At 37.3% G+C, this 24,455-nt stretch overlaps 1 protein-coding gene across 1 annotated transcript in view; it reads left to right on the plus strand.

The window, feature by feature from the left end:
• LOC122919218 (transmembrane protease serine 11F) overlaps positions 1 to 15,298 on the plus strand; it is a 90,897-nt gene extending 75,599 nt beyond the window's left edge. Inside the window, exons 7-11 of the mRNA XM_044268115.1 lie at positions 146 to 184; positions 4,588 to 4,789; positions 6,595 to 6,854; positions 8,816 to 8,958; positions 13,903 to 15,298. Coding sequence (XP_044124050.1) covers positions 146 to 184; positions 4,588 to 4,789; positions 6,595 to 6,854; positions 8,816 to 8,958; positions 13,903 to 14,061 — 803 coding nt within the window. The 3' untranslated portion in view covers positions 14,062 to 15,298. The remainder of the gene's footprint in view (positions 1 to 145; positions 185 to 4,587; positions 4,790 to 6,594; positions 6,855 to 8,815; positions 8,959 to 13,902) is intronic.
• The last annotated feature ends 9,157 nt before the right edge of the window (positions 15,299 to 24,455 follow it).

Genomic DNA, 24,455 nt, shown 5'->3' on the forward strand with positions numbered 1-24,455 from the left:
ATTAGTTGGCTATGAAAAATATCATACTCTTGAAATATGGATGCTTTGGATCATAAACGTTTCTTACAGTGACCATTTGAACAAAATCACACAAAAACAGGAACATATTCTTCTACCAACTAATTCAATGTTTTCTTCATTCCAGCTATTGACAGTAAAAAGATGAGGAATCTTCTCAGCAGCCGTAAGTTCCAAAACCCGTAATTAACTGTCCGTTTCATAACAAAGATAATGAATAAAAGCCTCAGAAAAGTTCGAAGCAGAATTTATAAAGCCTTTTTTTTTTTTTTTTTGCTCACCTAATGTATTTGTAAACCAAACACTTGGTATTTTTATTCCTGCTTATTTTTAATATTTAAAACATTTAAATTTTAAAATTTATACCAAATACAACACCAAGGGTTTTTTTTTAAGTTTTTTACATTTATTTTAGAGCAACACAGAGAGAGAAACAGAGTACAGTGGAGAGAGGCAGAGAGAGAGGGTGAGAGAGAGAATCTCCAGCAGACTCCCCACTGAGCCTGGATTCCCAATGCAGGACTTGATCCTAGGACCCTGAGATCATGACCAGAGCCAAAATCAAGAGTCAGTAGCTCAGCCAACTGAGCCACCCAGATACCCTTACAATGTCAAGTTTTATGACTTGCAGGAAATAGTAAAAAAAAAATACATATTATTATTGATACTATAAGTTTTGTAACTTGCTTTCTAATGTTGTATTTTGGGTGGCGCAGTTGGTTGGACGACTGCCTCCGGCTCAGGGCGTGATCCTGGAGTCCCGGGATCGAGTCCCACATCGGGCTCCCAGCTCCATGGGGAGTCTGCTTCGCTCTCTGACCTTCTCCTCGCTCATGCTCTCTCTCACTGTCTCTCTCTCTCAAATAAATAAATAAAATCTTTAAAAAAAAAAATAGTGGTAACTAGTTAGGTTTTCTTCTGTTACGATTTCTCAGTTTTCTTGTATTCTTGCTGAAATTTCTGGCATGTGCATTTTCTGCCTTCCTGCTTCCATTTCCTTTAACTCAACTTCCTATAAGATTATTGGGTCATAAACTTTAACTAAAAATTCTATACATATTATTCCATTTTTCTACTAGTGTTTTGTTGTAGAGAAGAAATCTAAAACTGTTGCATTTTTTATTCTTACATAGGTTACCTTTTTTGTTCTGGGGTGAATATAGGAAATCTTTTTCCCTTTAACTTTTTGCCAAGAGAGTGAGATGTAATCATATTTTGCACTGAATTTTGACTAGATATTATGAATGTTTTCAATCAGTATATATATTTTTTCTTGTTCTGGAAAAATGTTCTTCCATTATAAATTTCATGAATGATTTCCATTCCAGTTGTTCTATTTTTGTTGCTGTTCCTCAGGAACACAGGTGATTTATTTGAAATCCATTTTTTGCTCTCCATGTCAATCATTATTTCTAGTTCCAGTTCAGGTGACTTTCCTCTACATTCAGAAAGATCTTACCCATTATGTACTCCCCAAAACCACTTATCTCAGTTGTCACATGTCTTCTTCCATGTGAATTTTATATCTCCTATGATGTGTCTATGATTTCTTGAGTTTTATTTAATTACAGACAGCTCTTATGTTATATGTACTCTCATTACTGTATACTTTTCCCCTTATGTTTGGCTGCTTTTATTACATTAAGATCATGTTTTTCTTGCACAACTTGCCTGATACCAAACACATGCCCTAAAATTTTTTGTAGAAAATAACTTTCAGAGATGTGTCTGTCTTCTGATTTTATATATCATCTGATTTGGGGGGCCCTAACCATGCTATACAGTTGGATGCAGGCTTGAGTTTTGATCTTAGATGCAGAGTTTATGAAAATACATCAACCTCCCAGTTTGCACCACCAAATATAGCACTGATGCCAGTGCTCTTCCATTCACTGTTTAAATTGCTTTCATGGGGCATCTCATTCCATTCCTGGTGCCATAACCAAATATCATGGGCTGGGTGGTTTATAAATAGCAGAAATTAATTGCTAACAGTTCTGGAGGCTGGAAGTGTCAGATCAGGATGCCAGCGTGGCTAGGTGAGGTACCTCTTCCAGCTCACAGATTTCAAGTATCATCATGCCATGAGCAGAAGGGGCTAGGGATCTCTCTGGAAACTATTTATTTATTTATTTATTTGACACAGAGAGATTGAGATCACAAGTAGGCAGAGAGGCAGAGAGAAAGGGGGAAGCAGGCTCCCCGCTGAGCAGAGAGCCCAATGTGGGGCTCGATCCCAGGACCATGAGATCATGACCTGAGCCAAAGGCAGAGGCTTAACCCACAGAGCCACCCAGGCGCCCCTCTCTCTGGAAACTCTTTAATAAGGCAGTTGGACTCTTTAATAAGGCATAATCCCATTCGTGGGATTCAGGGCTCCACCCTGGTGAGTTAAGCATCTCCCAAAGTCCTCACCTGCTAATACAATGACCTCGAAGTGTCAGGATTTTAACATAAATGTGAGGGGTTCATATTCAGACCACTTCATGGGGTAACTGCATTTTCATAGAACTTCTCATCTTTTTTGTATGTCCTGATAGGATGGTGTGCCAGGAAATGTGGTTTCTGGCTACATAGAGAAAAAGAAAAGAGTTTATGAGTCACAGTGGGATGGTTTAAACTATAATTTCTGCTTGGCTAGGAACAAGTGCAGTGTAGCTTCATTTCCTGGGCCGAGGAATCACAACAGCAGGAAGCCAAAGGCTTTGTCAAGCTTACCAGGATTCCCCACACAATTCTGGTTCCCAGGTTAGAGCTTGCGTAGTCCAAGAAATTGCTTTCAAATGCCTTTGGATATTGCAGTTTTTACCAGAATTTGTAAATTTTTTTTCTTATCTTTCCATAAGTTTTCATGAATTTTCTCCTTTTGCCCTAGAAAAATAGCATAGACTCAGATTTTTCAGCTATAATATGAGGATGACACGTAACGTAGACAGTTGTTGTGAAAATTGGAGAAAATATATGTAACATGATATATAGGGCCTGGCTCAAAACTAGTAGGTATTATTTATATTAGTATTACTTCTATGCCTATTTTAAGAGGAAGTTGGGCACTACCAATATGACATTATATTAACCCAGAAATCTTATTTGTTCAATTTTATGGTCACTTTAAACTGGAGCTATTTAATTCTGAGAAAATTATGATGAATCTATAAATATGCTTTCAGGCATATATTTTAACCTGTTTCTGAAAAAATTACTTTTTGAAAAAACTAGTATTTTTAATAAAAATATAAATAATTAAAAGTTCCATTAATAGGGGCTCCTAGCTGGCTAGTCGGTAGAGCATGCCACTCTTGAATGTGGGGTCATGTGCTCGCTTCAGCAGCACATATACTAAAATTGAATGTGGGGTCATGAGTTTGAGCCCCACATGAGGTATCGAGCTTATTTTAAAAAGAAAAAAATAAAGGTGCATGTATGGCTCAGTCAGATAAGTATCTGACTTGATTTTGGCTCAGGTCGTGATCTCTGTCAGGGTCCTAAGATGGAGCCCCATATTAAGCTCTGGGCTCAGCAGAGTCTGCTTGTCCCTCTTCCTCCCCTCTGCTCTTCCCCTCACTAACCCCCTCACTACTTTCTCTCTCTCTCATAGATAACTAAATATATAAATGCATAAATAAATAAAATCTTTAAACAAATAAAAAAATAAAAGTCGCATTAATAAAATATATCAATATGTTTTCAGGTCTTATTGAGGTTGATTGAACTCTAACAAATTCAGAGTTTGTTGCCAGGGAATCAGATTTTGTTTATAAACTAGACTTTAAAGTTTTAGAAAACCAAAAATACCATTATTAAGACTATTTAAATTCTGGGCTTCAAAGGCAATGTATAAATTCATGTCAAGGGAGAAGCATGACCTGCATTCAGTACTGGGCTCTCTCTCAGGGGCAAGAACACACAAATTTGATGTAGATCCTCTGACTCTTACGTCACTTACCAGCTGGGTGACCTCTATTAATTTAAGTTCTCTTTCCAAGGCTCTGTTTGTGTTGTTATAATTAACCTAAAACATTTAGTAGAGGATCTATATATTTTTAATGTTCAATAAATGTTTTATCTATATATGCTTCATAGAGAAGCTAATTCCCGGGCTGGAGGCCTTGACCTATTAGTATTTCTTTTGAACCTCAACAGGATCAGGTGGACCCCTATAGACTAACCTCAGATGCTGAGTCCTCGGAAGGGGTTAAAAAACAGCAGGAGGACAAGGGGCGTTAGAGAGTAGTAGGGAATTTGGGTAAATTGGAAGGGGAGGTGAACCATGAGAGACTATGGACTCTGAAAAACAGTCTGAAGGGTTTGAAGTGGCGGGGGGGTGGGAGGTTGGGGTACCAGGTGGTGGGTATTATAGAGGGCACAGCTTGCATGGAGCACTGGCTGTGGTGAAAAAATAATGAATAATGTTTTTCTGAAAATAAATAAATTGGGGAAAAAAAAAAAAAAAAAAAAAAAACAGCAGGTACAATGGACTGCGGAAGCATCTGTACCCAGCGCGAATCAGCACATGTTCTTTTCCTCCTCTTTTTCATGAAAGCCAGCTAACGTATATTTCTGTGACAGGCTGTGGAATAAGGATGACATCTTCAAATATGCCTTTACCAGCGTCCTCCTCTACCGAAAGGATCGTCCAAGGGAGGGAAACAGCTCTGGAAGGGGAGTGGCCGTGGCAGGTCAGCCTCCAGCTCAAAGGGGCGGGCCATCAGTGCGGAGCCAGCCTGATCAGTAACACCTGGCTGCTCACGGCCGCTCACTGCTTCCGCAAGTACGTGGGCTGGGCTGTTGGGAGTCCTCCCTGCCCCGTCGTCGCCTGTCACCAGTTCAGCACTTGGGAAGAGTCCGGCTCAGCAGTTTCCCGTCTGCTCCATTCCGAATGGGTCCTGCTCTGTCCTCTGAATGCCGGGCGCTTGCCCTACACCTCCTTCACGCGCTCCCCTCTCTCTTTTCTCAGTATTTATGAAGTTTGGTTTGTATCACTCTCGTGGTTCCTAGCACGTATCTTCCTATATTGTCAGGACACTGGTGCTATCTTTCCCACTATATCATAAATTATTTTAGTGTAAGGACTGACGGTTACACACATAACAAGGATAACCCCTTCCACATGCTCGAGGAGAAAATTCAGTTGCTTCTGTTATCATTCTTTTCTCTTGAGTAACATATACAGTTGGATGCAGCCTTAAGTTTTGATCTTAGGTGCAGAGGGCCTCTAACAGAGGGCTAGCCTCCCTCTGTCAACATCCACCGTCACTTTAAAAATAAGAAAAAACAAAGGGTATCACTCTTGGAGCTCTTCCTTCAAGAACCCATGTGGGCTCTGCGGTCCAGAAAGGTGTGTGGATGACTGGAGGGACCTATCACGTGTCCCACTGTCCCCACCGTATTGAAGACTGGTCCTATACAACCTGATAAGAGTGTGATGCTTGGGCTTTCACAGCTATAGGTTTTTGTTGTTGTTGTTGTTGTTTTGTTTTGTTTTTTTGTTTTTTTTTGTTTGTTTGTTTTAAGATTTTATTTATTTATTTGACAGACAGAGATCACAAGTAAGCAGACAGGCAGGCAGAGAGAGAGGAGGAAGCAGGCTTCCCATTGAGCAGAGAACCCGATGTGGGGCTCGATCCCAGGACCCTGAGATCATGACCTGAACCGAAGGCAGAGGCTTTAACCCACTGAGCCATCCAGGCGCCCCTCACAGCTATAGTTTTTAAGACTCAGCTGTGTTAATTCACATGCGTGGACCTACCCAGGCACCATGTTGCTCCAGGAGGTCAAGCACACATCATCTTTCCTCCCTGAGGTTTCTTTTTAACTCTCAAAAGACAAAAGCTCTGAGTAAAGCCCTGGCCAGTGGCACTGCTCACATTCCCTTTCAGAGAAAACTATGCTTGGTAATATGAGGAGAGTCTTGACCGTTCTTCCAAGGGTAACACCCACATTATTCCAAGGTGGCTACACCTTTCTTTATGTGTAGAGGTGTGATGAGAATGACCTAAGGAATGTAAGGTGATTGTCACTCTCTCACTAGAGAGGAAAAAAGAGACTCACTTTTATACATTTACAATCCTCAGAATAACTAGCATTATGTCTTAGGGGAACTTGAGTTCCACTAATTAAAGACTTCCTGATTTGGGGGGTTAACATAGTCCTCCAAGTACTTGTTTTGGAGAGTGACTTCCATTTTAGTTTATGATAGACATTTATTTATGTAAATTTAACATAAATAAACCCAGAATGTCAATTTAATAATAACTAGTGAGGAATATAAGATGCAGTGATTGAAGTACACATCTCAGCAGGTCCAGAGCAGCCTCTGTGTGACAACAGACCTAACAGGAACCAGCCACTGAGTGTGATAAAGTAGAGATAACTGGTGATCTTCGTAAGAGAAATCAGTGCTGTGGTATGATGGGGATGGGAATAAATTCAAGACAGAATGGAAGAAAGACTGGGCTACTGTGAGTTTAGAGATTTTTCAGGAGCATAATCCCAATAGTTGGGAGAAATACAGTCTCGGTCTCTTTTAAAGGATGCCCTTAGACATCACAAACCCGACCCTTTCATTTTTTGCAGAAATAAAGACCCAAGTCAGTGGATTGCTACTTTTGGTACAACAATAACACCACCTGCAGTGCAGAGAAGCCTGGGGAAAATTATCGTTCATGAAAACTACCGCAGAGAAACAAATGAAAATGACATTGCTTTGGCTCAGCTTACTACTCGAGTTGAGTTTTCAAATATTGTCCAGAGAGTTTGCCTTCCAGATTCATCTATAAAGTTGCCACCTAAAACAAGTGTTTTTGTCACAGGTTTTGGATCCATTGTAGATGACGGTGAGTAGTTCAACCTAATATACTTAGTGCAAATTTGTCCTGAGCTCTAACGATCTGTCCTAGGGAATCCATTTCAAACTTTTCATAAAAATAATGTTGATGTCTCCATTGTATATGGCCCAGAGTAGAACTGGAATCTGGGGGTTAAAAAAGGAAAAGGAATCAGGTCTCTTTCATTGAATTCACAATTAATTATAGCAGTGGTGAGAGAGGGGAGAAGCTAATATAGAAGAAAAGAACAGGCTGTTTTAGGTGCTACAAGAAGGGACAAAATACTACGGGCTACAGGGGAGTAAATGATTCTCAATTGTACATTTCCCAGATGTAGAAACTCCTAGTTAGCATACAGTTCAGATCACGATCTTACTGATCGCTTTTTTTAAAAAGATTTATTTATTTATTTATTTTAGGGAAAGAGAGTGTATGCATGCAAGTGGGAGGAGGGGCAGAAGCGGAGGGAGAGAAGGAAAAAGAGAGAGAGAGAATCTCAAGCAGATTCCACACTAAGCACAGAGGGCAACACAGGCTTCGATCTAACAAACCTGAGACCACGACTTGAGCTGAAACCTGAGTCAGAAGCTTAACCAGCTGAGCCACCTAGGCACCCAGTGATAGCTTTTTTCTTTTTACTTCTCTTTTTTTTTTTTCCTTTCTTTCCTTTCCTTTTTTCTCCTTCTCTCTCGCTCTCTCTGTTTTGTCTAAATGTTTCTTCATTTTAATGAGGATTTCTGATGATTATAAATGTAAAAGTGTTTTGTGAGTGTTTTGAGAATTTTCAGTTGCGTTAGTGAATTTAACATATATTTATTTTCATCTGTCTCAGCTCCTGGTTGGGTGAAAGAAACAAGATTTATAAATGAAAGACCAGAACTGAAAATTTTTAGTTATTAGCTCATTCCACTCTAAAGAGAGAGATTAGCTGAATGTTTTAAAGTGGGAAATAAGAAATGTTTAAGGTTCTATCAAAGATCATCCTGAAGAAAGTAAGAGACAAAGGCTAATATATCTTAATCTGGCTTTTTTTTTCCTTTGCTTTTCTTTATTTTTAAAGATTTTATTTATTTATTAGAGAGAGAGAGAGAGAGCACAAGCAGGGGGTTGGTGAAGAGGAAGAAGGAGAAACAGACTCCGTGCTGAGCAGGGACCCAGATGCAGGGCTGAATCCCAGAACCCTGAGATCATGACCTAAGCTGGAGACAGACACTTAACCAACAAAGCCAACCAGGTGCCCCTGGCTTTTCTTTACTTGACAAAACTCTATTATATGTAAAATTTCCCCAAAATCCCATGCATGTCCAACTGGACTTTGTGAGATATTGCTGAAAGCCTCCTTTTATGTTCTCTGCCCTTATCACTAGTTTAGGACTGCTCACCAGCAGTTTTGTTCTGGAGTCCTAAGCTACTTCCTTCCTTCCCATAACCACCAGGTTTGCTCTGTACTGGCATCAGATTGCTGGCATATCTTGGGCAGTGGTTGTTTCCCAAGCTTCAAGGCACCCCTAAATAATGCACATAGCACAGAATGGGGCAAATAACTCTGTGCAGCTCATGCACTGGTTTCTTTTTTACTATCTCAGAAAACAAATGTACTTCCCTTAGCCTTGATTTCCATGTATAGAAAAGGGTACCAGTTGGTCAAGATGAGTGGAATGAACAGTCTCTTCACGGCAAAAAAGTGTATACACACACTATTACATATAATTGTAGGGGTTCTAATAACTTGAAGATTCACAAATATGATATAGTATTGGGGTATGTATGGTTATCGTTCCTTGCATTTAGGCATTTATCATACAGAAAACAAATTAGGCAACAAGTAATTATAATTGATGTTTATATTCTTTTGTTTTTGTGTTTTTGTTCCTAGGGATATACAACATATGTGTTTTCCATGTTTTAGATACAGTTATATTCAAAGAATACATGTTTTGTTTGTATGTGTATGTTTGCTTGTGTAATAGGACCCACACAAAATAAACTTCGGCAAGCCAGGGTGGAAACCATAAGCACTGATGTGTGTAATAGGAAGGATGTATATGATGGCTTGATCACTTCGGGAATGCTGTGTGCTGGATTCATGGAAGGAAAAGTAGATGCATGTAAAGTAAGTCCAAAGTCAAGGTCAAAACTGGGAAAAGAAAATTTCCATTCGCTATTTCTAAATTTGGCATCTATTTCCCCTAGGTGAGGAAAAAAAGTCACTTATTTCACTAAGAATTCAGTTTATTTAATATTCATAATATCAAAAATTCTTGTATTGAGTGCTTATGTAGGCCAAGCCAAGTGCTAAGCACATTAAATATATTATTTCATTTACTATAGTGAAATTGAAGAGGTACTGTTATGCCTATTTTATAAATTAGGAGATTAAAGTCTATTGCTCCCTATTTCTGATTCAAACAATTACTCTTCTGTTCTGTTTTTTTTTATTTTTTTTAAAGATTTTATTTATTTATTTGACAGAGAGAGATCACAAGTAGGCAGAGAGGCAGGCAGAGAGAGGGGGAAGCAGGCTCCCTGCTGAGCAGAGAGCCGGATGCGGGGCTCCATCCCAGGACCCTGAGATCATGACCTGAGCTGAAGGCAGTGGCTTAACCCACTGAGCCACCCAGGCGTCCCGAACAATTACTCTTCTGTTCTGTTATTTTTTTAAAAAACGAAATTGGAAACAGAAGACAGAGAAACCTGTCCTCTGAAGACCACTTTACTCAGCTTTGGCATCATCTCTCTTGCATCTTGTTTTCATCCCCTGGCCTCTAAGTCTCTCTCTTTGTCCCTACCACTCTTCAATGACCTTGACACCTGAAACACGCTTCCTGTCCATCCCAAGACTGCAGTACTAACACAGACCCGTTGAAATGCTGGACTCTCAGTTACTAGACCTCCTAACCCCCATTGATCTTCACTTCTTCTCAGTCACTTTCTAGGGTCAGATCTTGAGTCTTGTCACCAAAATTGTTGCATCTCCAAAAATACTAATTCCCCAAATCTTCCTATTTAGTAATTATCTTCAATCCTTCCTGCTTGCATTTCAAACTATCCCTGCTCCCTAGGCCACACTCTCTGTTACACTCCAACCTACCAGTCTTTATACCATCCAATATACAATATATTTTATTTATTTATTTATTTATTTATTTTTAAAGATTTTTTTTTATTTATTTATTTGAGAGAGAGACAGTGAGAAAGAGCATGAGCGAGGAGAAGGTCAGAGAGTGAAGCAGACTCCCCATGGAGCTGGGAGCCTGATGTGGGACTCGATCCTGGGACTCCAGGATCACGCCCTGAGCCGAAGGCAGTTGTCCAACCAACTGCGCCACCCAGGCGTCCCGACAATATATTTTATTTAGATGGTTGATTGTTTCTCCTGCTAAACTAGAATATAAACTCCATGAAGGCACAAATTTTGAGGGGGTGTCTGTTTGATTTACTACTGTATTACCAATAGCTAAAACAGTGCCTAGCACAAAAATTTGTTGGCTGAATAAAATATTACTTATCTTCAACTTCATAAGGACCTACAGACCATTGCTTCTCTGCCTGATCATGTTCCATTAATCCTTTCTTCCACTGTCAATTTGTCCAACTTAGATTTCACTATTAATCCTTTTCTGAACACTTCTGCTAATATTTCAAGTTCTCTTGATGATCTCTCTTTTCAGCGTTTCTGTCTAAGAAAGTCCCAAAGCTGGAAGAACTTAATTATCTAATCTCTCTTTCTCTCTGCCTATGAAGTCAAATACTCCTGGAAAAAATACAACAGAACACACTGGTTCTACTATAGTAGATTCTAGACAATAAAAGTGACAATTCTACTATTTTTGTTTGCTTTTTTCAAATCCTCCTCTCTCTGAATGTTCCCAACATTTTCCATTTTCCCTAATTTCTGTGGGTTCTTTTTACCTTTTTGTTCTCAACTGATGATTTTGTTTTCCAGTTTTCAAAGAAAAATGTAAGTCATAAGCAGAGAATTTCCTCATCTTCCTAGCACCAAGCAGGCAGACCTACCTTCATTTGAACCCATTTCATCCACCTTCAGCTTAGGTCACAACGGAAAAGTAACCTATTTTCTAAGGCTGATCCCTTCTCCGCTCAGGTTCTTCTTGGCCTTTTGGGGAAGTTTACATTAACATTATTTTCTCTCTTTTCATAGTCAACATTTCTCTTGTAGCTAGATCCTTTTCTATTCATCTCTCTTAAGTTAGGTGGGAAAAAAAAACAACAACTTTTTCTTGACCCATAATGCCTCCAATCAGCACCACATCGTATCTCTTTACTATGTAATATTGGGGGAAATGTCCATACCCATTATCTCAATTTTCTCACCTCCCTTTAAACCATCCCAATATGGTTTCTGCCCTATCAGTTCATCAAAATAGCTCTTTCTGAGGTTTCCACTGACCCCCCCCATGACCTCCAATAAATGTATTTTTTCCATTTCATTTTATTTTATTTCTTTTCAGTATTCCAAAATTCATTGTTTATGCACCACACTTAGTGCTCCATGCAATACATGCCCTCCATAATATCCACCACCAGGATCACCCATCCCCCCACCCCCTCCCCTTCAAAAGCCTCAGTTTGTTTCTCATGTCCACAGTCTCTCATGCTTTGTCTTCCCCTCCGATTTCCCCCAACTCACTTTTCCTCTCCATCTCCCCATGTTCCCCATGTTATTCCTTACGCTCCACAAGTAAGTAAAACCATACAATACTTGACTCTCTTTGCTTGACTTATTTCACTCAGCCTAATCTCTTCCAGTCCCATCCATGTTGATATAAAAGTTGGGTATTCATCCTTTCTGATGGAGGCATCATACTCCATTGTATATATGGACCATGTCTTCTTTCTCCTTTCGTCCATTGAAGGTCATCTTGGTTCTTTCCACAGTTTGGCGACTGTGGCCATTGCTGCTATAAACATTGGGGTACAGATGGCCCTTCTTTTCATTACATCTGTATCTTTGGGATAAATACCCAATAGTGCAATTGCAGGGTCATAGGGAAGCTCTATTTTTAATTTCTTAAGGAATCTCCACACTATTTTCCAAAGTGGCTGTACCAACTTGCATTCCCACCAACAGTGTAAGAGGGTTCCCCTTTCTCCACATCCTCTCCAACACATGTTGTTTCCTGTCTTGTTAATTTTGTCCTATTCTTCCCCCCCCCCCCACCTCTTAGCACCATTTAATAATGATTACCTCTCCCTCTTTCTTGTTTTCCTTGGCTTGTAATGATTTTCATTTTGAATCTCTGCTTTTTCTCTTTCCTTTCCTTTCAAGTTCATTCTCTTAATCCTAGCCATTAAATTTTGATCTATTCTGTCCCTGCTCCTCTTTTTATGCTATACTTTCTCTCTAAAAGATCTAATTTTCTTCCTTAGCTTCAAATGCCTTCCTTTGACACATGATTCACAAATTTATACTTTTAGTCCCAACCTCCCCTTTGATCTCCAGACTTACATATTCAACTCCTACTTGGCAACTCCCCTTGGATATTTCAAAGGTATCTCAAATTCAGAATGGTACACCTGATTTTGCTTTTCTGCCTCCCCACCTGATTTTCTTTCTTTGTCTCTAGGAACAACATCTCCTTTAACTCTGTTCAGCCCCAGATAGAAAGCACTCTAGCTTTCTTTCCCTACCCCTTACCCAATTGATTACCTAATCCCAAGGATTTTACCTCCTTAAATATCTCTGTCATCTCTTGCTTCCCTTTCCCTACTTTTTCCTTACCGCTCCCTTAAAGGAATTAGACATCTAGCTAATTTCCTTATATTCATGCTTATGCTCCTTTACTGCATTAGTCAAATGAAAGTCAGGATGATTTCTAATAACGTGCTAATCTGATCATGTCAAAATCCTTAAAACACTTCAGTGACTTACTTTCTTTCTTAAGATAGAAAATATAACTTTTAAGAAAGATCCACAGGGTTCCTCAAGAGCTAGTCTCCTGACTTCTCCAGCTTCATCACACACCACTTGTCCCCTTGCTGTCTTCTCTTCAATCCCCCTTTTTTATTCCCCAGACTTTTGCATATACCAGACTCCTCCATACTACAGAGCATTTGTAGTGTTGTTTGCTCTGCCTAGAACATGTTATATCACCACCTTCCTTTTCGTGGTTAAATCATTTAGATATCAACTCAATTACATCTCATCAAGAAAAACTTTCTTGACCTCCCTGACCAGTCACATTCCCTTATGTATATTTCCTTAGCATTTATCATAGCTGTCACTTTGCATTTATTTATGGGCTTGTTTAATGTTTTTATAACCTAAACTTCAAGTTTATGAGTATAGGGACCATTCACTTTCAGTCATCATTGAATCCTGAATGCCCTTCAGAATGCCTGGGACACATAATTGGAACTCAATAGATAGTTGATAAAAGAACAAATGAATGAGATAGAAGGGGCACAGAGAAGTTAAGTATCTTATCCTACGTCACTTAGTCCATAATTAATAGAGCTAGTCCTGAAACTTGACAGTTCAACTACTAAGACCACTCTTTCAACCTCTACATATGTATCTGTTTATTTACATAATTGTCCTTGTTCCAAACAGATTTAAAGGGGCTTATATAAAATTAAGCAAGCAAGCATAAATTAGAATTAGGGGCATGAAAGGGGACCAAGAATCAATCTATAATATAGAGTCTACCTATCAATATTCAGAGATCATCAAAACTTTCTACCTATTCTTGCAAATGTTAACTTCATATTTAATATTTTATATACGTACTTACTAAACCATACATGAAGTGTCTAATCAAACTAACAAAAAAAAAATCTAAGAATGTTAAACCAGAAGTAACGTAAAAATTCCATGTGAATGAGGTTTAGCCTTTCTGGGAAACAATGCACTTTAATGTTTAGGACAAAGTTGCATCTCAATTCAGAGAAACATTATATAACCTATCTCTAATCTGGATGCCTATACCATGTACTAATATCCTTTTTTTTCCCCCCTGTGGAAGAGAGAGGATTATAATGACCTTCCTCCTAAACTAAATTAGAGTTAATAATTTTAAATATATTTTTTTTCAAGGGTGATTCTGGTGGACCGCTGGTTTATGATAATCATGACATCTGGTACTTAGTTGGTATAGTAAGTTGGGGACAATCATGTGCTCTTCCCAAAAAACCTGGGGTTTACACCAGAGTGACTCAGTATCGAGAATGGATTGCCTCCAAGACTGGTATCTAGTGTGAACTGTCCATGAACTCTATCCATGGCCCGTGAAGCTGAAACACTGCATATTGTATATTATTTATAATCATGTGGTTTGGATCAGTGGTTTTTCTGGATGTCAAGAAATCCTCTAAGACCAATCTAGTATCACAAGGTGGTCTTTGCATACAAGTGACTGAACCCTTTCTCTGCCCTGAGGGAGGAAGACACAGCAAACGGCAATAACACCAACTCCTCACTCACAAGAGAAACTGTGATACTTATTAATAAGATCAGTATTTACAAATGGTTTCCCCCAATGGAAGACAAAGAACATCACTTTTCACAGGATATGAGGAGCTGCTGGGGCTGCCAAAAACCCACTGTACCTGGAGCACCTGTAACTCTTGTTGCAAAATATCACTCCCTGAGAATTCAGAGTTTCAACATTCTGGGACTGATAGCTGGACATTCAATGGCTAGAATGGAGAAGCCCGGATTTACAATATAACTTGAACTCCAACCTGGGTTTGTGAATAATAATACAAAGGACTATCATTAACAAGAAGAGTTGCCACGTAAAACATATTTGAGTATATCTGAACTTACTGTTAATATTGTTATATATGCAAAAACTAGCTTCAGGAAGCATGTTGTATTGTTAAGAAACATTTCTGATTTATTCTTTAATAGCATCTTGCCGTTCATACATCAATTGAAGTTAGACCAGAAAGAAGGAAAAAGAAGAAACTTGGGAGCATTCTTCCATGTGTATGAGAAAGATAAAAAGACAGGACATAGCTAGCAGAGTTGCTTTCAAAAGATTAACAGCAGGAAAAACACCCCTCAGATTTTTGGTGGAATGAGCTATCCAATTATTTATTTAGAAATATCGACATCAGCAGATGGTAACTGGTACCTCTGTAAGTCTTTAGCTCTCTGACAGGTCAGATATCTATCATGTCAGGAGAATTGATTTATATAAGCACTTAGGACAGTACCTCATATATATTAAGAACAGCATGGGTGTTTCCTGTATATGGAGGAAAGGAAAGCCTCTGTGAGCTTTAAGATAAATTGATTTAATTTGTCAAATGAGTGAATGACGTTAGGGCTTAAATATAGCCCAGAGTCTAGTGGTAGAGAGCACAGGCTTTGGAACCAGGCTGCCCAAACTTAAATATTGGCTCTGCCCCATATGAACTGTGTGTCCTTGCACAGGTTTCTTTTCTTTTTTATTTTTTTTTAAGATTTTATTTATTTATTTGACAGAAAGAGAGAGAGATCACAAGTAGGTAGAGAGGTAGGCAGAGAGAAAGGGGAAAGTATTCTCCCTGCTGAGCAGAGAGCCCGGATGCGGGGCTTGATCCCAGGACCCTGAGACCATGACCTGAGCCAAAGGCAGAGACTTAACCCACTGCGCCACCCAGGCGCCCCCTTGCATGGGTTTCTTAACAACTCTGTGCATTAGCACTCTCATCTCTAAAATGGGAATAAAAATAGCACCTACCTCATATGGTTGTTATGAGGATTGAATGCATTCATGGAAGTAAAGCACTTGGAACAGTGTCTGCACACAGGATCTCAATATGGACGAGCTATTATGAATTATTATTAATGTACCTTCGACTCCATAAAACAATATACTTTTTAAAAACTGTCCCTTCCTTAGAATCATGTAGTTTCAGAATGCTTAAATTACACTGTTAAAAAAAAAAAACCCTTAAATGATCTACTAGATTTTCAGAATCATTTTTGATATCTCAGTGTACTTGGGACTGAGTTGCAGCTGCGTGGTCACCTGTCACCAGGGCTGTGACTAGAGACATGTAGCAGTATTCATCTCCAGGGTGCAGATGTGAGATCTCAAGTGCTAGATTTGTTCCGATTTATCAGAGAAAAATTTAACCTTTCTGTTTTTTTAATGACAAAGTTTTGTTAATTTCCATGTATGTGAATTTAGCAGCAATATATGCAAATAAGATAAATACAACCTTAAAAATCTCCTAGTTGTTATTTATGTCTTAATATTAAGATATAATAAAAAATGTCATCCATGTACACTTTCCTTTTAAAAAGAAAATGTCATCAAATTTCTGAATTGATGACTACTATTTACTAAATATCAATAGAAAAATCAGAAAAAAAACAAATGTTTACACTTCCTTTTATAGGCAGAAAAATATCCAAAGCATTCTGGACAATATTTAGCAAATTTAAGATGTGTCTGATTGAAGACAAATCTTTTTATATAAAAGGTAAGTAAATACAGTCTTTGGTAGAAACAGAAAAAAAGTCTGTCTACAAAATAAATTTCTGCCATGTAAGTTCTATAACAATGAATATGTGCTTTTGTGTAACTATATTTACATTTCATAAGGCTGATAGCTTTTTTGCTAAGTACCTGTGAAACTGTACACTGATTTAAATAATTCAATGCTCAATTCAATTCAATAACATTTTAACACAAATAAAAACAGAAGGCCATAAGTAATCTGAAAAATGAAAAAGTAGATTTATTTTTGGAAAAGTACATTTTAAAAACGTGATTTATATGTCCTATTTTTTGTTTGATATCTGACATGTTGAGTGATGTTATCTCATGTTTTGGCTCTGCCCCATATGAACTGCGTGTCCTTGCACAGGTTTCTTTTACCTCATGTTTTCCACCTACCAAACGGGACATTAAATGATCTACCTCATGGCATTGTTGTGAGGCTTTCCAGTTGAATCATAAATTGAAAAGTCAAAGAATGTTTAAAGCCTGCTAAAAAATGCTAAGTGTATCATTGTAAACTGTTACCAGTACAGATGATGGTGAAATATATTTAGACTGTAAAAAGGGCCTTTTTTTTTTTATGGTGTTGATGTTTTTATTTATCAATAGCATTGCCTTGTGAATTTTGCAAAAATATTGTGCATAAAAAAAAACAAACTTGGTTTTGCTTCCTGTGTTGTAAATGTTACAGTAATACTCACATACTTAAAACAAACAAACAAACACAAAAACTACAATTTGTTTGATGCATTGCTTTAAAAGACACGTCAAATTCATTAAGCGGACAGTAAACATAATACAGCACATAATCCCTGTAGAATCCTGATGGAATTGGGGTACCATGAGAACTAAAGCATTAGTTTTTAATGATAGAGCAAGATTTGGTCCAAGATTGGACCAAAATTTTTGCAGTTTAAGAACTCTCAGTGAAACTCATAATTCAACAAGAACAAAAATACCTTAATGGGAATCTACCCTTTTCAACTGAATATATATGTCACTTTGTTAATATGTTTGTTTGAGGGAGAGGGGACATGTCTAAGGCATCCCCTCATGAAGTCATGAAAATGAAATGGGCCTTGGCTAGTCTCATCTTCTCCCCACTAATCTCATCTGAGGTACAGAGACGTCACTAGCCAGGACCACTGCCATTCTAGAAGTCAGTGAGTTAGATTGTTGCCGATCCATTGTTTCTCCTTCCGAAAGAAAGAAAGGAAGGAAGGAAGGAAGGAAAAAATGAAAGAAAGAAAGGGAAAAGTAAAGGAAAGAAAAGGTGAGATAAATCAAATTCACATGGTTTTCAACAAAGTATCACTGGACCAAAACAGTTTTAAAATTACGACAAACACCACCACTTGAAAGTATATCCAGCTACACTCAGGGATCATTTTAATGAGGCAAAGCTGTAGAACTAGTTAAATTGGCAGTAATTTCAAACCTAAATATGGCATAAACTAAAAATCTGTACTATTTTTAAATGAGGACCAACAAAAGATTTTGAATTCTACTAATATAGCAAATGTCTGTTTTTCTCTTTGGTCTTTTTACTGCCACACTAGAAAATTTATTTTATAAGCAATTAAAACATAAAGCCCATTAAAATGCAGCAAATTAAAATTTTTGATTAAGCTGTTTTTGTAAATACAGTAAACATCCTTTTACAGGTTTCAATATTTTCCTTGCCTTAAAGTTTTAACTATAGTCAATAAGAGATGAGAGCAATGCAATCCCATCGTACAATTAAAAAAATAAAATTTTGCTTCCTACTGCTTTCAATCTGTGAAATGGAACATTCATTTATCTACCTCATGATGTTTATGAAACTTTCCTGTGAATAATAACAGCCAAAATTCAGAGAATGTTTAAAACCTGTTTGAAAAGTGCAAAGCATATTACTAGATACTGATATCAGCACAGTTGATGTCAAACTTCCCCTGAGATAGTCATGAAGTTTTTATGCAATGTTACCATTTTCATTTATCAATACTGTTGCTTTGTGTATTTTGCAAATACTATTGTTTTGTTGAAATTATGTATATCATTTGCTTGAAAAGAAATAATATATAATACAACTCTTCTGTATGAGTATAAATATGATTTTACTACAAAAAGAAAAATAGGCAAATGAAATTCTTTTTTATTTGATGGTTTTAAGAATGATTATAATCCAGGGGCACCTGCATGCCTTATGATTTCAGTTCAGGTCATGATCTCAGGGTCATGAGATCAAGTCCCCCCTCAGCGTAGTCTGTTTGTCCCTCTCCCTCCCCCGACCTGCATACCCTCTCTCTCCTTCTCTGTCTCAAAATAAATAAATAAATAAATAAATAAATAAAATCTTTTAAAAAAATAAGAATGATTATAATCCAAAGCATATTGTACTATAATATATTGGAGAACTCTATAATCAATCTACTGGGAACATTTTTTTTTCTACCGGAAACATTTTAAAAGTTATTATGTAGTTGACTATGGAAAATATCAAAATTAGTCCAAAGTGAGCATTTAACAAAGTACATTTTAAATACTCTACTTTGTAATATTTTAGTCTATATTCTGGATTATTAAAAAAAAATTTTAAGTAACAAAGCTATGCAATAAAGAGAATCCTAATCAGTTGTCATAGATTCCCTGTGAAGTTCTATTTTTATGCATTTCATTTCATTGACAGAATTGATCTCCCACATTTTATTTAAAAGTATAGTTTCACAGATAAGATCATTCTGTCATATTTTCTTCTCTTTCCACCCCCAAAACCTAGGTATTCTGTGTAAATGATGTTCAGTTGCCCCCTTTTCAAATATTTTCAGAAAGAGACATTTCATAAATGGATGGGACTTCCTTCTTAATAGCTTTAATCACGACCTTTCATCATCTGTATTGTTGACCAAGAAGAGGTTGTAAAGCAGCCACAGGTGTTTCTTTGGGGTCTTAGGGAAATGCAGTCCAGGAGACACAGTGGACAGCAATGAAGTGTGCTCCAGCTTGCCATGAGGGGAGTGCAGTTACAATGACAAAAACCACAAGGTTACAGAAATCGTTTTGAAGGAATTATGTTGACAGAGTTCAACAATCTAACACATTTATTTACTATTTAGCTAACAGATGTTAGATTATCTCTGTTTTAGTCCAAAATGAAAGAATGTGATCCAGAAGGTGGGCCAGGTGCAGCTGACAAGTAAAAAATCCGTGGTGTTCCAAAAATGGAAAGAGGAAGCGTGCCTAGGCCTGCTTTCTCAGTGTCTTCCAGACCCTATTTTGAATGACTCTATTAGCAATGCTTACTTCACCTTTGAAATCTCTCACAGTATTCAAAACAAGCACTTTTTGCTAAACCTCAAACATGTATTTTCCTGTTTAGATCTACGTGGAGATTACTGAATTCTTGAGATAAGTGTTTAGTCCACTAGTGTTTTTCCTACAAGTGATAATCCTTAGGGAAAGAGAATTGGGAAGCCGAATGAACAGGCTAGAAGAGAGATAAATAGAACCTGAAAGTAAAAAAACAAACCTTTGGAAAGACAAATATTAAGCACCAGCAACTTGATAGAAATTTTAGAGAAAAGGAAATAGTTGGTCTACTGAACAGAAGTAGTTTTTAAAGTAATGAAATGGAGGATTTATATATCCTCTTAAAAAAATACTACAGGGACATTATAACATACTTTTTGAGAGATAGAGGGCATACAATGGTATCAGCTTAACTATTTCTACTTTTCTAATATTCCAATATTTGTGTATATTCTTATGTATATCTTAAAAAGTTGACATACAGTATATATAAAATTATGTGTTTTTTCATCTGAGATTACTTATTTTTCAGTGACTATGTGGTTTGGTATAATCATTTTTTTTTTAAAGATTTTATTTATTTATTTGACAGAGAGAGATCACAAGTAGGCAGAGAGGCAGGCAGAGAGAGAGAGAGAGGAGGAGGAAGCAGGCTCCCTGCTGAGCAGAGAGCCCGATGCGGGACTCGATCCCAGGACCCTGAGATCATGACCTGAGCCGAAGGCAGCGGCTTAACCCACTGAGCCACCCAGGCGCCCGGTATAATCATTTTTTTTAATGGCTACCTTTGAGTTACTACATCAGATAGCTACACTCCAAAGACCTTGACCAGAATGACAGGTTATTGTGCTGCCAACTAACTTTTACACCAGGGCCATAAACTATAAACCAAGGCATCTTCCACGAACCCTCTAACACTGCAGTACATGAAGGGCACAGTCATAACCAGTACTTTCCACATTGGCTTCTCTCCCATTATGCCTGGGGTTTCTTTTCCTTTTCGTCATATTGCTCTGTCTTCCCTCCTGGTTTAACATCTCTCTACTACTGACTACATGTAACTTAAAGCTTCCAAATAATTGTGTAGTCTTCCAAAAATTACTGCTACATATTAATATAAAAACATATAGTATTTTTAGTATATAAGCTCATGCCTCTAGCTATACCACAGATTGCCCCTCCTAATTACCACCAACCTCTTGATCATTCCCCACATTTATTGAGGTAGTAGGTTTTTAGACCCCTCTCTCGAACTCCTGTCTTCATTGTGGTCAATATCGACATTCAAGTGGACAATCCACACCTAGCCTCAATTCTTTGAAATAATAAATCCAAATAACTCTAATTTCTATTCCACTTCCATCATCTCCTCCTTGGATTTTTGGAAGAACTTCAAAAATGATCTTCCTTCTTCAATTTTGATGTCCTATAGTCCATTCTCCTGAACTTCTATTTCAAATACCTCTAATTTCTCCATCTACTACAGCAGAGATACTTAATATAGAGCCCAAAACCTGGACAGGTGAGATCCGGCGTGTTCAGGGTTATATGGCCGCAGACCCAAAACTTGGATAGAAACAACTGTCTTAACTTTATTTTCACTTATTTTAACAGAAATTTACTGTTCCTTTCTTTTATAAAATAGGCAAAAAAAAACCACCCCAAAATAAAAATAAAAATAGTAACGTGAGCTACAGTGACTTTGTCACCAAGAGATTGTAGATAATCTTTATTTCATTTAACAGTTATTATATATATATCAAAAAATGTTTATGCTCATCACAACTTTGAAATTATGTTATTCAACATTGCTATATCTTGTGATTTAATATGTTAATAGAAAAGCATTTATTACTCTATCATAAATTTTAAATTTTTTCAATAGCAATATTGAAATATTTTAATTTCAATATTTTAATATTATATTTTAATTTAAAATATAATTCTGTGTATTCTATTTTATGTATCTAAAAAATATTATTATGAGAAGGGATCCACAGTCTTCACCAGCCAGTCAAAAAAAGAGATAGCATAAAAAGAAATTAAGAGCCTTCCACCTATGGTATAAAAACAAAATCCATTTTTTTTTGGTGTTGAAAAATGTCATGATTACCCTTTTCCTGTTTTCCATTTTAATCCCTCATCTTGGTTTCTTCCCTTTAGTTTTCAAAAGGTACTTCTAGGGCTTTAAATGCACTGTGATGTTATACATAACAAATATACAAATACAAATAAATCCTTTTGCATAGAAGCTTTTCCCTCCTTATCATTTTAGCAAGTTTTCTTTCTGAAACTGTTGTAACCACTTACCATATCCCCAGAATATATGATGTTAGATTTTCACTAAAATCTACTAAGACTGAGATACTATATCCATAATAATGTTATTAATGATGTCATTATTATTCCTTTTGCCAGGTAATTTTTTTTACCAGGCAAAAGGAATTTTGTAGATATGATTAAGGTTATTAATCAGTTGACTTTGAATTAATAAAAAAGGAGATTTTCCAGATTAGTCTAATCTAGAGAATTTTCTCTTCCTGATAGCTGAAAAGTCATAGATTCTAAGTATGAGAAGATGCGCTATTGCTGGCTTGAAGATGGAAAGAACCATGTATCAAGGATTGCAGGTAGCCTCTAGGAGCAGGACAGCCCTGGCTGACAGACAGCAAAGAAACAGGAACTTAGTCTTTCTACAAGGAACTTAGTCTTTCTGCCAATAGCCTGAATGAGCTGGGAGAGGATTTCTTACCATAGCCTCCACAAAAGAACCCAGCTAAATTCACACCTTGCTTTCAACCTTTGACATAGCAAGCAGAGAACAAAGTTGAGTTTGCCTGGGCTTCTGATGTCCAGAATAAAAATAGATAATAAGTGGCTATTGTTTCAAGTGCCTAAGTTTATAGCAATTTATTACACATTAGTAGAAAAATTGACAAAGATATAAAACTTTTATTTATTAGCTAATTTGAACAGTCCATCCATATGCTCATTTATTGATTGTAATTATCATATGTTTTTGTTTTGCCAAAAACTTTTTTTCAAAACAAAAGAGGGATGGAAATATGAGTGACTATGCATTGTCAAACTGACTGAAAGACAGACTTAGTAAGTACTGAATGTCAAAGAGTTTGCCCAGGTTCTGGTAAGTGCATTCATTCAAAGACACCAAAGTTTCTGACCTCAAATCTTTCTCTCTCCAACAGGAGAAATGGATCTATAGACCTGAAAATAAACAAAATGAAAACTAGATGCCTGCCTAAGGGAAAGCATGGGTCAGGGGCTATTCAGATAGTGTGAGAGCCAGGAAAATTAGAAGATACCATCCTGGAGGAGTCATCTTAGAACGTAGGCTTTCAAAGTCCACGGTCTCTGTAGAGACGGATTCTAGTTAACTTATTTGAATCTTACAGCCAGGTGAAGTTTGAATTGAGCACTGCGCTAGAAAGAAGGCAAAGGAAATTTTAGGTGTGTGGGTAAAGACATGATGGGGAAAAAAAGGACTGGATGGACAGAAAAGAAAACTAAAAGTCCAAGAAGGTAAATGTCTCTGTAGCTACGAGGGAGAGTATATGGAGAGAAGATAATCAGTTGGTGAAGCCCTTCAACATGGCAGTTGGCACAAATATATTTTCATTTTCTTATCTTAGAGCTTGAGTCCCCTTTAGAGCACCCAAAATGAACTACTAGTCCAGATACAGTGGTTCATGTACTATTGCACTAAGAAAAAGAAGTCAAGGGCTATCAAGTGCTTTATGGAAACCTCTGATCCTGTTTCACACTTGCCTTTCAAGATGAACAGCGGGGCCTGAAGACGAGACTTGTAGTGACTCAACAAAAAGTGACACCCCTTGAGAGACAAATCCAAGTTTTCAAGGGTGTTGCTTAGGTTTTGAATGCAATATTGTTTCTCATTTATTTTCATTAGCCAGAACCAGGAAATTCTTACTTCCTGCAACAAAGACTTATCAAGTGATTCTTCACTTCAAACCCTGCTATTGGTTAAAATTTACCCATCCCAACTTGTTAAACTAGTTTATTCTAAATCCTTAAGCATTCTTTCTTTAGTCACCTTACAAATCTGAAGGAATGCCCAGGATGCTACTCATTTGACAAGAAAGCACAAGCAACACGGAGTTGGAGGAGTGTGCATTCCCAGCAGCGTACGATGTATCAGTAAGTTTAACTTGATTTCGTGTTTGAAAGCGTTGTTTCAGGTTGTGGTTTCTTATTCTGAACATTATCACTACTCAGAATTTAATAGACTTTTTTTTCCTTTACTGTTAAAGAAAATAATAACACCATAGTAGTCATGTTAATATTTTTTATTTCAGGAAACCATGCTAACAATTTCATATTTAGGATTTGAAAAGTTTTTTTTTTGTTTTGTTTTTTTTTTAAGATTTTATTTATTTATTTGACAGAGATCACAAGTAGGCAGAGAGGCAGGAGAGAGAAAGAGGAAGCAGGCTCCCCGCAGAGCAGGGAGCCCGATGCGGGGCTCGATCCCAGGACCCTGGGATCATGACCTGAGCCGAAGGCAGAGGCTTTAACCCACTGAGCCACCCAGGCACCCCGGATTTGAAAAGTTTAACAAGTTGGATTTTCTTTGGAAATTTTAACATGAAAATGGGATAATCACAGAGAGAGGAAGGGAAAACAGAGAGCCTGCGGTAACATTGTATAAATTTGTAGGAGAGGAAGGATGTGGCAAGGCAGAAAGTGTTTTCTCACTCTTATCAAGACTCTACAATATATAATATTGTTTGTGATATTTCTAAAGTATGCAGTTAATTGACACATTGGAGAGGAAATACACAAGTTGTAAAGGAAGTATTGTATTTTACCAATTCTGAAATTG

The sequence above is a fragment of the Neovison vison genome, chromosome 11, assembly GCF_020171115.1.
Source record: "Neovison vison isolate M4711 chromosome 11, ASM_NN_V1, whole genome shotgun sequence".
NCBI classification, from domain to species: domain Eukaryota; kingdom Metazoa; phylum Chordata; class Mammalia; order Carnivora; family Mustelidae; genus Neogale; species Neogale vison.